Source organism: Eurytemora carolleeae, unplaced genomic scaffold, assembly GCF_000591075.1.
Source record: "Eurytemora carolleeae unplaced genomic scaffold, Eaff_2.0 scaffold240, whole genome shotgun sequence".
Taxonomy (NCBI): Eukaryota; Metazoa; Arthropoda; class Copepoda; order Calanoida; family Temoridae; genus Eurytemora; species Eurytemora carolleeae.
In genome coordinates this window covers 132,059-147,996 of record NW_019396183.1, presented here as the reverse complement: position 1 = coordinate 147,996, position 15,938 = coordinate 132,059, and the positions used below count along the sequence as shown (strand labels likewise).

General features: G+C 30.9%; 1 protein-coding gene across 1 annotated transcript; it reads right to left on the bottom strand.

Moving 5' to 3' along the window:
• Positions 1-524: 524 nt before the first annotated feature.
• LOC111697487 (26S proteasome non-ATPase regulatory subunit 10) lies at positions 525-9,837 on the bottom strand. The gene is made up of 4 exons (XM_023467508.1): positions 9,728-9,837; positions 8,934-8,975; positions 3,343-3,471; positions 525-629 (listed from the first exon to the last, which is right to left on the bottom strand). Exons 1-4 carry the CDS (start codon positions 9,784-9,786, stop codon positions 542-544), a joined length of 318 nt encoding a protein of 105 aa, XP_023323276.1. The 5' UTR covers positions 9,787-9,837; the 3' UTR covers positions 525-541.
• Between the last annotated feature and the right edge of the window lie 6,101 nt (positions 9,838-15,938).

Here is a 15,938-nt window from a genome sequence, read left to right as displayed (position 1 = left end):
CCAATTAAATTTCACAAGAATTTTTAATGACACTAAAGTTGGGATGCGCTAAAAAAACCACGCAAAAAAATATGTATAATTGGTCAATATATGTGTTTTCTTTAAAGTTAAGAAACTAGGATTAAAAAAAATCCCTTCTATTCCCGAAAAGTTTGATCATTTAAAATAGATGCATATCGACTTTGCAGGAAATCATTTTTAGGAATATTTTTGATTGGTTTGATTGATTCTCATTTCAGTATTTGGGTTTTACCTCGGCAATTTATCAAAACGGAATCAGCATTTTATTCAGCACATTGCAATTCACGCTTAAGGATTCAAAATAATTCTTGGCCTTCAGATGAAGATATTTTCACAGCGTTAAAATGATTTAAAATATAGTTTTTGACAAATTTTCTTGTAATTTTATGAATGAATTAGAAGTTTTTGTTTTGGAAAACTAATTATTTTATTTTTTTTAAATCGTTCCACAATTCTAAGGTTTATAGTTAAAAACTTTCTTACTAGCGCGCGAAATCAGATGAAAAAAGTGTACAATGTGTCATTTCTTAAAGATTAGTTTTTTAAATTTGTTAAATTCCTTAGCTCCCGCAGCTGTTAGCATAACTTCTATGGCATCCTGTCCGTACCTAAAAACAATTATATTATGCTAAAATTTCGCGTAGATATTTTTGATGTTCTGCTTAATCCTCTCTGGGAAAAAGCCCCAATTTTCCGAAGGCCTAGGTCAAAATGTCACTGGAAATAAAGTCCCGAGTTTTATATTCCGGGGACTTTTTCCCTTAAATAATATGGGGATAAAGTCTCAGGAAATATGATCATAGGAATTCAAGTCCTTAAAGGGACTGTACAGGAAAAATGAAAGGGGGTATGGGCTGAAAGCTAAACACTTTAGCTCTTGATTGCGACCCATGAAAAGTCTATCTGGTGTTCCTGTCTCGATAAATTGATATAAAACTGTGTCAATTTTATACGAAAGTTCATATATATAAAATTTTGTATAGAAATGGTTGGTTTAAAGTTAAAACAGATCATATTCAGCAAATACGCAACCAATCTGAAATCAAAGATATATTCCTAGAGGAAGCTAATTGTTTTCTCCAATCATTATTTTACAATTGTTATTTTTATTTTTAATAGATATAATTGATAATAATATTTATAAGTCCGTATTATGTCACAAGAACTCCATCCAATGAGAGTGCAATAAACTGGTCACATGTCTAGCTCTGTCTGAATCATTCAGAGAGATGGCATGATCGTTTAAAACGACAGTATTGAAACATCTATCGGAGAAATAATTCAAAAAAATTCTTTCATTGTCTTACAGAACAAATTCGCAAGTTACTTTAGCAAGGGAGTTGCAATTAATCAGCCGAGGTTGAATTATTCCTGTTATAAAAGGGAAATGCAAATAATTTTAGGGTCCCTTGGCCGGAAATGCGTTTATAGTCCCTTTTAAAGTCTGTAGAACATTCGGAGGAGAAGTTAGGGTAGGTTATCTAAAGAAAGTTATCCTATTAGCAAAACAGCACGAAACTGGAAATCTGGAAAAGTAATATATAATTTTCCACAAAGAAATTCAAGCTAAATAAAATCGTGTTTTTTAATGATTAAGAGATCTTGTTTTAACTGCCTTCCTTAGTGTGTCCCACGAAACATTACACTTGATAAATAGTTATGAATGTCGTCTTCCATACACTGTATAAGATATTAAAGGTTTTTGAAATCAATTTTTCTGTAACATGGCTCCCATATTATATTTTTATTTTTGTAATTGTATCAAACAACTTAACAAATTATGGAAAAAGACATTCTAAATTATTCACCAACTGTCATGTTTCGTGGGACACCCTGTAGCTGAACAGCAGCTTTTAAGAAAAGCAATATTTGACTTTAGAAATTATTTGACTTATCGGGTTACAGAATCATATACAAATACTGTAAATGAAACTTAATATTTACCGATCTTTCTGCTAATAATTCTTTTATTAAAGAGATAAATATTTCGCTTTTTTCCCTTTTTACTGTGCAACATTTTGATGTTTTGATAAATTAAATTGCGAAAGCAAGTTTACAAAGAAAGATTTTAAAATAATCTTATTGACAAAGGCATGTGTATTGTAAGTATTGAAAAGTTTGATGATGATGATGATGATGATGATGATGATTGCCCTTATTTTTGTCCCCCATCATAGCAATTTAATGAATGCTGCTATGTACTAAAAAGTGAATTTATGTGAAGGACTTTTTCTGAAAAGAGAACGCATATTTAAAAAAATTGCGAACACGATCCGAAAAAAAGAAAATCTCAAATAGAAAATTATTTTGCAATTGATATATTTGCTTTTCCAGTTTCTTCCCTAAAGGGAAACATTGCAAAAATAATTTCAACAAAAAAAGAGAGTTTTTAAACTTTACGCTAAAAAGTCCAATTAGTAGACATAAAAAAATGTTGTGAAGCAAAACTTAGTGAATTTTAAATAGTATGTATGTCGAGAAAAAAAATTATGGAATTGTTTTTATTTGAAACGACATGAATACCCCAAGAAACAAGAAGATTCTCAAATATCGAAACAGACCATAACAGACAAATTTTGGCTCTTTGTGACTTTTGATCATAATTTGACCTGTTTAACTTTAATCTTTCTCGTTCTCTCTTATAACTTTTTTGTTGGCAAAATCGTTTGCAATGAAAAAGTATAAAAAATAACTTTTAAGTTAAAAGATATGAAATGTACAGAATATAACGCTATAGAATTAAGATTAAAGGATCCGATCAGCCCTGGTTCGTCCAGTGTGAGTATTTATCCAGAGCCCGCGGTTTTAAAAAAATCTGGAAAGTAAGACTCAGTTCAAAGCTGTTATATTGAGACTAATTTAAGATCTAAGTTGATGCTACGGTTTATTAAACCGGTTTAATATTGTATTTTGCGGGTTTTCATCGTTAAAGTTTGCGGATTCCTGGATTCGCTGATAACAAGACTTGAGACTAATTCTCTAATAAAACCAAGCAAGGCCGGGTATTTGGCAAATATTGCTATTTGACAGATACATTGCATTATTTTACTCTTGTTGACTTGGTTGAGAACTAAACTTTGCTTGGAATTTCCTCTATAAAGTCAATCCATTCAACTTAGAATTTTCAAACTCCAAACATTCCTGTGGGTTTCCCGTGTTCCCCATTTAAACTTTGAGACAGATTGAATCTGAGTTATGATCGTACATCCAAACAAAACTAAAATCACAGACAAACAGAGATTATTTACATACAGAATATATCCGGCAAAACAGGATGAATCATGAATCATAGCTTGTAAACACCTAATTGAACATAATTACCTCTTTGCAAGTTTAAGAGGTGTCATGTTCTTATAATCCAACTCATTTACATTGGCTCCTCGTTCTATCAATAGTTTACACACCTCCTCCCTTCCACAGCACACTGCGTCATGGAGGGGTGTAGAGTATCTAAATAATTTTATAATAGTTATAAAAATATTCTGAATTATGTAATCATTAACTTCCATCCTGGACAGAACAGAATAATATTATTGTTATGAAGAGAAAATACAAACATCTTTGTTTTGTTTTCTTTTGTAATATTATTATTGTAACGACCTAACTAGTGTTTGCTAATCCTACAGGGTGTTAGATAATATTTGCATTAATATCAACAATTTTTTAAACTGCTAAAATACCACAAAATTTCATGCTCCCTAAAACTTGCGTTGACAATTTTTTCGCATTTCTTTATTATTCTTATTTTTGTTTTTAATCATAAAACTTAACATGCATCAATAATCGTAGATTTGTGAACTAAAAGATGAGAAGAAATGTTTGTTTAATAATCAATATTTTTCCTTATTGCCATATTTTTGGGAAGTTTTTGCAAAAAGAAGTAAGGGCAAATCAAGTTAAAAAAAGACAGTTAGTTGAAATTAAAATTAAATTAAAAATTTAAAAAATCAAAAGTGAGATTTAACATTTTTGTGCTAAATTGACAGTTAAACCCTATTAACATAAACGAGACGTGTGTAGAGACTAGAGATTTAAAGCTATTTCGTCACTTTAAGTGACATATTTCATTTGAGGAAAATTCCTTTTATGAAAGATAGATTTAAAATTATTGTTTAACGGGGTAATGGATTAAATAGTGTTTTTCAAAATTTGTTCTCTATTAACAGTGTTTTAATAGTGTTTCAGCAGTGTTTTAACCGTGTTTTAACAGTGTTTTAATAGTGTTTCAACAGTGTTTTAACAGTGTTTTAACAGTGTTTTAAAAGAGTTTCTACAGAGTTTCAACAATGTTTTGATAGTATTTCAACAGTGTTATAACAGTGTTTCAACAGTGTTTTTAACAGTGTTTTAACAGTGTTTCAATAGTGTTTTAATAGTGTTTCAACAGTGTTTTAACCGTGTTTTAACAGTGTTTTAACAGTATTAAAACCGTGTTTTAACAGTGTTTTAAGTGTTGAAACCGTGGTTTAAAGTTGGAAAACATAAAGATATAATATTGCTTAAATTGCAGACCCAAGACTACGGTCAGGGTTTTAATGTGATTCTGTCTGACTCAAAAACTTAGGCTTACTAAGCATTTGTAGACTTTTAGACATCTTTTCTTAGTGACAAGTCCAATAATATATTTCAATATTTAGAAACGAAAGGTTTATACTTTCCTCAAACTCTTATATTTTTAATCCTTATATCTTTACAACCTGATTGTTATGTCAAAGCCGTTGGTATAACGGTTAAAACATGTCACTTGAAATTAATTCAAGAAAGAAAATATATTTTACAAAAACTTCTCATGCACGCAGCAATACACCTGCCTACATCAAACGAATACTTTTCTAAAAAGATTTTCATAAGATTTATTTTTACAAATTTGCACAGATACTTAATTAGCCGGTCATTTTCATGTCCGGAATTCTGTTTTGCGAAAGAAAATTAGAACATTTGTTACTATTTTGACAGCATCATAATGGATAGCTCCCCTGTCGCCCCCCCCCTTTATAACTGTTAAAAGAAAAGAATTTTTGCTGCAAGTTTGTTCACAGTTGAATTAATACGTGTGTAATATTTGAAATTTAACTTGACATTTTTCTTGGACATTTCTCTCAAATGTTGTTTATAGACAGGGTTACTCACAACGGATAAGACTTCAGAGACGATTGTACGGAATTTTTACTCTCTATTTTCTTAACATTACGATTCCCTGGGACTGTAAACTTGTGTCTTTCTTTGTCAAATCTGTATATAAACCATTTACATACTGCACGTGAGACAGAACACTTAACTTGACTATTAATTCCAAGGGCAACCTTTCCAGTCCCAATTTGTACTGTATCGCCCGGGCATTGGGTAAATAAAGCAGACGCTGAATAGGGACTACCCGGTGCAACAAGATTGACGCGGTCAGACTTTTACTAAAGGGTCAGAGGTGCGTGAATCGTTATATTTAAAAAGATTTAGATCGTCTAATTATAGTCTTATTCTTGTGGGTAACCCTGTAATTTAAATTATAGGATTACAGGAGTTGACTCAGTAACATGACTGAAGCAAAATTTAACAACAAACAAGAAAGAATATAGATACAGGGCTCCAAAAAATAGTTCTGCCTCTGCAATTTGGCTAGCTGCAGAAAACATCCAAAAAAATCATTTTTTTTTTCAAAATTAGCCAAAGTATGATTGAAGGATGGACAAGGAATGGACGATCAAGAAGAAAGAATGAAAATCAAGAAATATAGAAGTTTCAAAATGTTTCCATCTGATATCATATTGAAATTTAAAAATAATGTAAAATTTAATTAGAATAAATTATTAAAGTTAAAAAATTATAGGATTAAATGTTTAAAGGATATGAACAGAGTTAAAAAAAAAGCAATCATAATGAAATTAATATCACAATGTTTCTAGGGTGTTAGAACTCAAACAGTCTAATCCCTATTTTTTTGCAACCAGATGTTGTAAACCTTTGATATTTCACACCTAGATTATTCAATCTAACATAATTTATAGTTTGAAATATCAAAGGTCTACGCCATTAGGTTACAAAGATATAGGGATTAGAAAATTAGAGTTTGTGGCAAAAACTTATTTTTTTTTATAATTCTGAGAATAATGCTGCAAAAATATGACGAATTTTATAAAATATTTTATCCACGCGGCATTTTCATTAACACAATTCAAAACAAATAACACCCCGAAATATCTTTCGATTTTTAAAATGTGGTCTGCCATTTTTGTGCCTTAAATATTGATGGAGATGTATTGCTTTTATGATAAAAGAAGTTAAATCCCTTTTAAGAGACCATTTTAATAATTCAATAATGTTTATTATGAACCTTTTTTAGCTTAAATCTAATTTCTAATCTTTAAATATATTTTAAACATTATTACATATTTTGTATCCTTTCGGGGAAATTCAAATTTTAAATTTAATGCATCTGTTAAGATTTCACAAAAAAAACTTTTAAGATTAAAAAATTTAGTATTTGTCACTATACAGTAGTTAAAACGTTCGTATGTTTAGAAAGCATGAACATTCTCTTAGAAACACTTAAAAGGATTTTTTATGATCTGGATAATGTTTTCAAAGGAATTTTATACTTTGTCAGAGGAAATTAATTGTTCAAAATTTAGAGATGTCTCCCGTTTAAAGTGGGGATGGTGGGGGGGGGGTCCTTGCTTTAGGCTATATGCTGCATTTATTTACCATTTTTAAAAGCAATAATATTTCATAGGTAAAATTACCAATTGATTATTAAAGAAAAATAACAAACTGATAATGAATTGCTCCTAAACAGACAAATTTGAAAAAAAATATATATTTTATTAAAAAATACATCACTCATGGAATGTAAACAACTTCAAGTCTAAAATTGTTGTTTCTTGTCAAAACATACAACTTCAAGTCTAAAATTGTTGTTTCTTGTCAAAACATCTATAATTTTGACAAATTTGTTTTGAAAGCCCATATTTAGAAATGCAAAATAAAGTAAAAAAACTTGTTTCAGAACATAAATGAAATTGAGTCTTTCCCACAAACTAAAATTTTCTAATCCCTATATTTTTTTGCAGCCTGATAGTGTACACCTTTTTAAATTTCAAATTTATATTATTTGATCTGCAGAATTCATTATTCAACCGGATTAGATAATCAGACTCAATTCCTAAATGAAAGAAATAAAAAATCTCCATAAAAAAACACATCACTCATGCACTTTAAAGTGCAGCAAACAAGTTGAAGTCTAGAAATTCTTTCTCGTATAAAACATCTATTTTTGACAAATTTGTTTAAAAGAAAAATCTGTATTTAAAAATGAATATAAGGATCCATTTGCGCAAGCATTTAAACAACCTCGCGATAAATATATTCTTTGAGGGTTAGTTCGGGTTAAGACAATTTCCGGGTCAAGCGCTGTGGCTAGTACAGGCTAGAGTGCCGATCGCTGCGGTTAGAACATATTAGGGGGGCCGAGCACTGCGGTTAGAGCAAGTTAGGGTGCAGAGTGCCGCGGCTGAGACAGATTTTTATATAAAGTCTTGCAAGGTTAAGGAGAGGAAGCCAAATCACTCTTAGAAAATACCTAATATCATATTAAAGACCAAAACATGCATAAAATTTGTCACACACAAATACGAGAAAAGAAAAGAAAATTTTTTAACTTTTTCCATTATTTAATAATTTAACAAAGATAAATTGGAAAAGCTCTTTTTAAGAATTTACATTTGGTTAAAATGAAATTTAAAGGGACTGTTAAGGTAAAATGAAATTTAAAGGGGCTGTTAAGGTAAAATAACTAGGCTAAATTCTTGCAAAAACGACCATTTTATAAAACGAATCAGACCATTTATTCTCCAAAATTTAATTGGATTTCTTACAATTAGGCGAATCAAATAATGCACGATTTCAGTTTTTACATTGCTAAAAAACGGTTCAAAATTTTTTTTTTTAAATTGTTTAAATTTTCTTCTCCCAAAAACTATTTTATTTATTTCAGGTTTTTGTTCAGATTATAATTTTATAGATTGATTATTGTACAGGGTGTCCCAATAAACATGGGAATTAAGTGACGACTTTCTAATCGTCTTCGATCAACGCGGCAATTTTTCGTGAACACTTTATTGCAGTATTCCAGTTTAAACATCCGATATCGAAAACGCCGGGTCTTAAGATTTTTAATATGTGGTCGATCTACCATTTTTGTTTCTTCAAAATTGACGGAGATATTGCAAAATTTGTACGAAGTTTAATTTATTTAATGAATTAAAATTGTCATGATGTCTAATATTGTCATGATGTCTAATATTGTCATGATGTCTAATATCTTCAGTTTTTAAGAATTTTTATGAAAAGCTCGGAAGACGTTCAGCCACGTTTTTATACCTTCTTTGCCATGCCTGAAATATTAGAAATCAAAGACGAATTTTAAGTTGTTTCTTAATTACCATGTTTATTGGGACACCCTGTACATACCGAGTTAACCATAGACAGGGTGAATGGACAAGGACAATATCAATAAATATGACAAACTTTGGAGAACATTTTTTTTTTAATTATGCCTGATATCACGTATCATGTTAATAAAGAAAAAATGTATAAGAAAAGTTTGATTTAAGATATATATATATTATACCAGCTGAACGGCACGGCGTTGCCCGTGGAAAAAAAACTAAAAAACATTCGAAAAAAAATTTAAATTTTGAAAATTAAATTTAAAACTTTGAAGAAAAAAAATTAAGTTTTTTTTAGCCTATGTCACCCCCAGGCTACCATGAGTGTCCACTAAAAATTTCAGCCCATTCGGTCCAGCCGTTTGGCCGGCTTATAGGCAACATTATAATGAATGTCTTGTTTTATCATGTAGACTATATATTTGGATATTATATAAATTATATATATTTATAATATTTTTATAATACTACCTTGGGTAATATTTCTGATTCACATCCTCTCCAAGATTTAACCTAAACATTGTTTATATAAGAGGCGCACCTTAAGGTATTACAAGAGGGGTGGGGAAGGCAAAAATTGATAAAACATCAAATAGATGCCTTTTCATCACATAATTTTCTCATGATTATTTATTTTGACACAGAAAATATTTAATTTTATTGAGGGGGGGGGGGAGATTACAAATTTTATGCATTAAAGGGGCTGTAAGCGTTATTTAAAGTAACCCTCCGTGCAAAGATGCCAATGCCCGTGTCAGATTTACAACAGTATCCAATTGATTCTTGAAACCTTAATCTGATAAAAACATTTCTGTGAATTTCTTGATTGTTTCGTTTAAGCACGAAATGGGCAAACACAAATGAAAATCTTTAGTTTAAACAAAAACAAGGATATGGAATTCAGAATAGATCAGAAAAGCTTTCACTCCTGTATGTCAAGTCCATTAGCGCCTGAACCAATCAGGGTTCAGCCATGTGTTTTGTTATCTATTCTGAACCAAGAGAAATAGTATGGGAATAATACCTTTCTTTCTATATATCTCATTATCCAATAAGAGTTATGAATCCTTCAATCCTTCAGTAAATGGAAATATTTACTTCTATTGAGACTGTAGTGCTTTCAATGGTTCCGTAAATCGGGCATATGTCATCTTTGCATGAAGGGTCACTTGATAATATGCTTTCATTCCTCTAATAAAGGACACAAATGCTTTAACAAATTCTAAAATACTTTAAAAGTTGCAATTATCATATATATAACACACCTGATAAGAACCTCCTCCAAGTTTCCGGCCATCGCTGCGTCATTCAGATTTAAAGACATCTTTAAATAAAATTTATAAAAATTGTATATTTCTAAAACAGAAAAGTTTTTTGTTAGAAATTTTACAAAAAAATGAGTGGGCAGTTGGGTGGATGTAAAAATATCGTGTTTTTTTTATTTTTCTGTTAGTTTTTTTTTGAAAATAATTATTTTATGGTTTTATATTCTCTCTAAAATTAATGTACTTTTTCTTTGTGAAAGCTTTTGAATAAATTATTTTGTAAAAGCTTTTAAATAAAAAAGTTTTGATTTAATAAAAGAAAAAAACATATTTTCACTTGTAAGAGAAAAAATCGTTTCATTTGCCATGAATACGTTTTCCATAAATACAATTGCCACAATATGCATTTACTTTAATTAACAATTGCCATTAATTACGCTTTCCATTATGGGTACACTTTCCATGTAATAAATATTGGGTATTCTGCAAACCTGCAGTACGTTGTACTATTTACGTTTGTAAACTTTTACGTAAAACCTATTATTCATTCAAACTGCACTTCATGATTAGCTTGATCATGTGATATATAATAATGTACATCTTAAATTAAGCCTATTACAACTGTGATGTAAATAACTATGTAGCATGATTATCTTTAATCATGTGATATATGATAATGTACATCTTAAATTAAGCCTATTACAACTGTGATGTAAATAACTATGTAGCATGATTATCTTTAATCATGTGATACATAATAATGTACATCTTAAATTAAGCCTATTTCAACTGTGCTGTAATACGTAGCATAATTGTCTTAATCATATATAGATAACGTGATATAGATAACGACGTAGGAATTGTAATTACGTCTATTAACTTAACTTGGAACATATAAATTTAAAATACATTAGTTGATATAGAGAGTTGTTAAGAGTAATTTGGTTTCGTTGAAATATACAAATTAAGATAGTTGCCTTGAAATTTGGCTTGATTGATTCATTGCTAGTGTCCGTATTGACATCTGTAGCTAATGAGATCGCGCCCAGTGGTAGTGGTGCTGATAGTTCATGGGATTATAGCCGTGTGTTGACATTGATAGTCAAGAGAGTCTGAGTTGTTCCTGGATAGAAACGTGTTAGAGAAACTGTTATGGAGTAGGCATTTTCTACAGCCATACTTATAATTAATCTGAGAATATATAGAACTCCACTTTCTGATTTGAACCAGTATGTAAAACTATAGTTGGGAATTTTCATGAAAAATTTAGGAAAAATTAAGTTAGATTTTTACTTTTAAGAAAAAGGAAATAAGGCAAAGTTAATGATCGGCAAGTGTAATTCTGGGCAAACGAATCCATGGCAAGTGTAATTATAGGCAAACGAATTCATGGCAAGTGTAATTATAGGCAAACGAATTCATGGCATAATCCCGGAACTTAAAAATAAAGGGAAATTCTTCTCACTTTGTTAATGGATCACAAATTTAAAAATCAATATGAGACAAAATTTTAAACTTTTAATTAAATAAATTTTTGAAAATTAAAAAAAAATATTTTTCCTTCTAGATAAGTATTTTCTCACTAACAACGTCTATAATATTACTAATTCACAGTGATACCTTTCTCAAGGTCAAATATAGATACATATTTCCCTCAGGGTTAAATATTTTTTTTTTTGACTTTTTTTGTAATAGGTATATTTTTTACGATAACATTTTTTAAGACTGGGTTTTATTTTTTTTCAGGTAGAAAATCTTTGTGAAAAGGATTTAACTTTTGTTTCAAATTTTAAAAAAAACTTAAAACTCTTCACAAAACAGTTCTAAAGAACTTTGATATTTCAAACTATAAATTTGTAAGTTTGAAAAGCCAAAGGTTGTAATAAAATAGAAATTAGAAAATTATAGATTGCGACGAGTGTTCATGGTGTTCAGGGTCCATTATATTTTTAAAGGTTTTATATAAAAGAACACGTAACCAAATTGAAATTTTAAAAGTAAAAATTCTGAAAAAGATGCCAAAAAAAAATTCCAGCTTTAGATTGATTTCAGATAAAAGTGATTTATAGATTTAATTATAGTTATTTTGTTGTGCCCCTCCCCCGTACTTTTTAAAAAATCCTCCTTAAATCACCCCCCTCCCCCCCCGCCCTGTGAAATGATCTATTCGCCCCTGACAAAGGCAGACTAAAATATGTCGGTCTATGTAAAAATAGGCAAAAAGAAAGAAGAGAAGGTGATTAGACCCAGGTATTTTTTAAGGAATTCAGGCAAAAGTAAATCTTAACTAAGGGGAAAAATACAGGAAGGCTCATTAGCTCAAATTATGTATTTATTAGGTGAAACTGTTCAATATCTATATATATATACTTTGTTTTGGTGTCTGTTTGTTTGTTTGTAACCAATAAACAAATCAAAAAGGCCGAACCGATTTTTTGTGGGTCCCAGGATAGGTTTAGAGAAGATCAAAATTGGAAAAATATTCCTGGAAAATAGTGTTTTAGAAATTCGAAGAAGAAAAATCCGCCAAAATTTAAAAATTATTTTAAATGCCGACTTTCAGAGCAAAAAATTATTTTCAGGAAAAGGGGCGCGCCCTAAAAGCCTAATTTTCTAAACTTTGTGTTCAATTTTTGTTAAAAAGATAAATTTACAGAACTGAAAAAATTACAACCACTTAAGTTTCTCTCAGAAAAAGAATTGTTAAAAATACATTTCCAAATTTTAATTGGAAACGGTAATAATACCAACTACTGAATATATTTTACATTTACAAACTCTTATCATGAAATATGAATAAAGCTATTCTCGAAGTTTCTAAAATATTTATTGCGCGGAAAGATTTTTTCCGTCTCGAATTTTGAAAGAATTCAATCGAAGGACAAAAATTTGCAATAAATTCCTTTCAAGACGCCATTAAAAAAATGGAGGCATACTGATAGAAAATAAAGTTCTTTGTTGGCAAAATATTTGGCAATGTTGCAGACCTGTACATCTGCAGACTTGAAATTAATGTAAACATTGAACTTGAACTTGACTTGGAGCATTTGTTTGCAAGAGAAAGAGAATGCATTGCACAATACTCATGACTAAACTTATCAGATGATAAGATTAAAGTGGAATCTGACCTTTTTAACATTTTTTAAAAAACTTTTTACAGAGTGTTTCTGAAAAAATTAATGCCTGTCGTAAATTGAACTTTTATTGTCGCTTCTTATCGAAAGAACTCTTTAAAATACTTTTTTAACCTTTTACCAATTAGTTTTAATTTGGTAAACAAAATTCAATTGAAACTGAAACCCTTCAACTCTGATATTTCAAACTTACACTTTTTAATCAAACAAAATCTCCAAGGTCTACGTGAGTACCGGATTAACAAATCGGAGTTTGTGGCAACTTTTTGGAAATAGAAAATATAGAAGGGGGGGGGGATAAGTTAATTTCTATAATGTATTTTTCCTTTCTTAACGGAGAAAAAGTGAAGCATATCAGAGCTACTAAAGAACTACTAATGAGAACACTTAACATTGAAAAGCTTCCTAATTTCTTTTTTACTAAAGTACTGAAAGACCGAGGGTTAAGAGATATTTTAACTTACAAATTCCTTTGTTTTCTATATTTCTTTATGCGTTGTATATATTTTTAAGAGAGGTTCGGGCCTGTACTTGCTGCTCGTCACTAAGGGGGTTGGTACAAGGGGTCGGTCCGGTACTTGCTGCTCATCACTAAGGGGGGTGGTACAAGGGGTTGGGCCGGTACTTGCTGCTCGTCACTAAGAGGGGTTGTACAAGGGGTCGGTCCGGTTCGAATTCAAATTGACCCTAGTCCAGCGTGAGAGATATACTGTGATCAACCTTTATAATATTGCCTTCCCTCTATAGTTTCAGCAGAAGTAAATATTTCCATTTACTGATGATAGCGCCGATTGAAGGATTCATAACTCTGATTGGATAATGAGATAGATAGAAAGATAGATGTTAACGCCATGCTATTTCTATTGGTTCAGAATAGACAACAAACACATGACTGAACCTTGATTGGTTCAAGCGCTAATGGACTCGACATACAGGAGTGTTCTGTTAAAAGAGGGGCTTCCCCGGATTCAGAATGATATCCGTAAAACGTTTTACTTATCTAGGATGACAGACTTTCCTAAATTATCTTCAGAACAACTTTCATGTTTTTTGTTTGTGTTGAAACCATATGGATTATCTAATTTATTCGTAACTTGGTTCATGTTACAATTGTTACATTTATAGGAATTCAGAATTGATGAAAAATATATCTTTAAAAATATGTTTTTGAACATATTTATTTACATATTTACTACATATTTTCTATAAACAATTCTAATCAACAACAAAGCTTGGAAATTTTCAAAACAAAATAATAAATTACATTGACGCCTGGTCAAAATGCAAACTTTGGCATTTTTCTACTTATTTTTGAAAGCACAAATAAATAAATAATTGTCAATTCTAACTAGCTACGCTATAAATCAATTTAAACATGAATCTAATATAAGAATTGTTCGGAAATTAAAACTTTTGAAAACCCTTTTCATTCCTATTAATTTATTCTATGCACATTTCTTTTCTTGAAGCCATTTTCGGCCACCAGGTGGTGCAAAAGTGGTGCTGTGTTGGCGGGTTTAGAAGTGGCGCTGTGTTTGCGGGTTTAGAAGTGGCGCTGTGTTGGCGGGTTTAGAAGTGGCGCTGTGTTTGCGGGTTTAGAAGTGACGCTGTGTTGGCGGGTTTAGAAGTGGCGCTGTGTTTGCGGGTTTAGAAGTGGCGCTGTGTTGGCGGGTTCAGAAGTGGCGCTGTGTTGGCAGGTTCAAAAGTGTGACGTAATGTCATTCCTAACTATTGAATAATTTGTTTAATAAATCATAATAAAAATCACTGGCAAGTTGAGTTGAATATTGTAATAAAATTTTTTGATTAAAATGAAAAATAAATCAGAATATTTTTAACTGCTTAAAATTTTTGATATAATTAATTCAATAATAGTGACAGTGAATTTAATAATCCAAATCATATTAATCCCCTACAGGAAAAGGTGAACATTAATACTTTGTAACCCAGAAATCTTCCTCAATTGTTACTTAGCAGTGGGTTTAACCCTTTAAAGGCTGGGGGGTCTGAATCTATGTATAGCCTGGGGGAGGGCGTTTGGCGCCCCCCCCCCTAGAAAAAGGCCTTAGAGAATAGGTATAGTGTTGAAATGAATGTTCAAAGCCCAATTTTTCATGGCCAGCTCAAAGAAAAACTTTAATTGTTTTGAAGTAAATGTAAAAAAAAACATTTGTTTGTTTTTAACAAAAATGTTTCTGCATGCATTTTTCAAGGGCTTTTCAAAAACATAGTTTTTAGATCTGTAGCTTTAGTCACAAAAAAATTAACGGGCTATTTTAGATTTTTTGTCCCAGACAGGACTTTTTTCGGCCCTGTACCACACCCTATAAATTAAAAAACAAACAATTTTTTAATAAAAAATCCGTTAAATTACTATTCATTAAAAGTCACAAAATTTCACGGTGATAGTGTCAAACTTGAGAGTGCTAGGTAAAAAAAAAACTACAGGGGGGGCGCCCAACGCCCCCCCAGCCTGTTTAGGGTTAAAAAGTACCGTTGTGAATTGGACATATTCAACACTTGAAATTACGCCTATGTATTCCCTTTAAAAGAATGCCATTAAACTATGGTGCGACTATTTTCCTCAAATCCTTTCTTTTGCCACAGGGTGTCCCATTAAACAGGAGAAATTGAAGAACATACGGGGTGCATCTAAAAAAAGTGTGTTTAGGATTTTTAGCCTGCTAAATAGCGCTATTTAACTCAATACAACGAGTCTAAAGAGTCTAAACACACTTTTTTTCAGAGACACCCGGTAGTTTGCGCCTTTTTTGTCAATCCAATTAATTTAGTATGAAACTTGAACAGTGAACAAGAAATTACTTATGTCTTGAGTTTTCTAAGATGTGTTTTTATCTGTTTTGCTACACAGTGAGACATATAATACTAGGGAATAGAAAGACTGTCAGACTCATTTTATGATAGATTAATCTATATATAAATTTGGCTTGTCTGTCTGTCTGTCTGTTTGTTTGTCTGTTTGTATCCAATAAACGTCAAAACGGCTGAACCGATCGGGCCCAAATTTTTTGTGGGACATCTAGGGACCCCAGGGAAGGTTTATGAATGATTGAAAT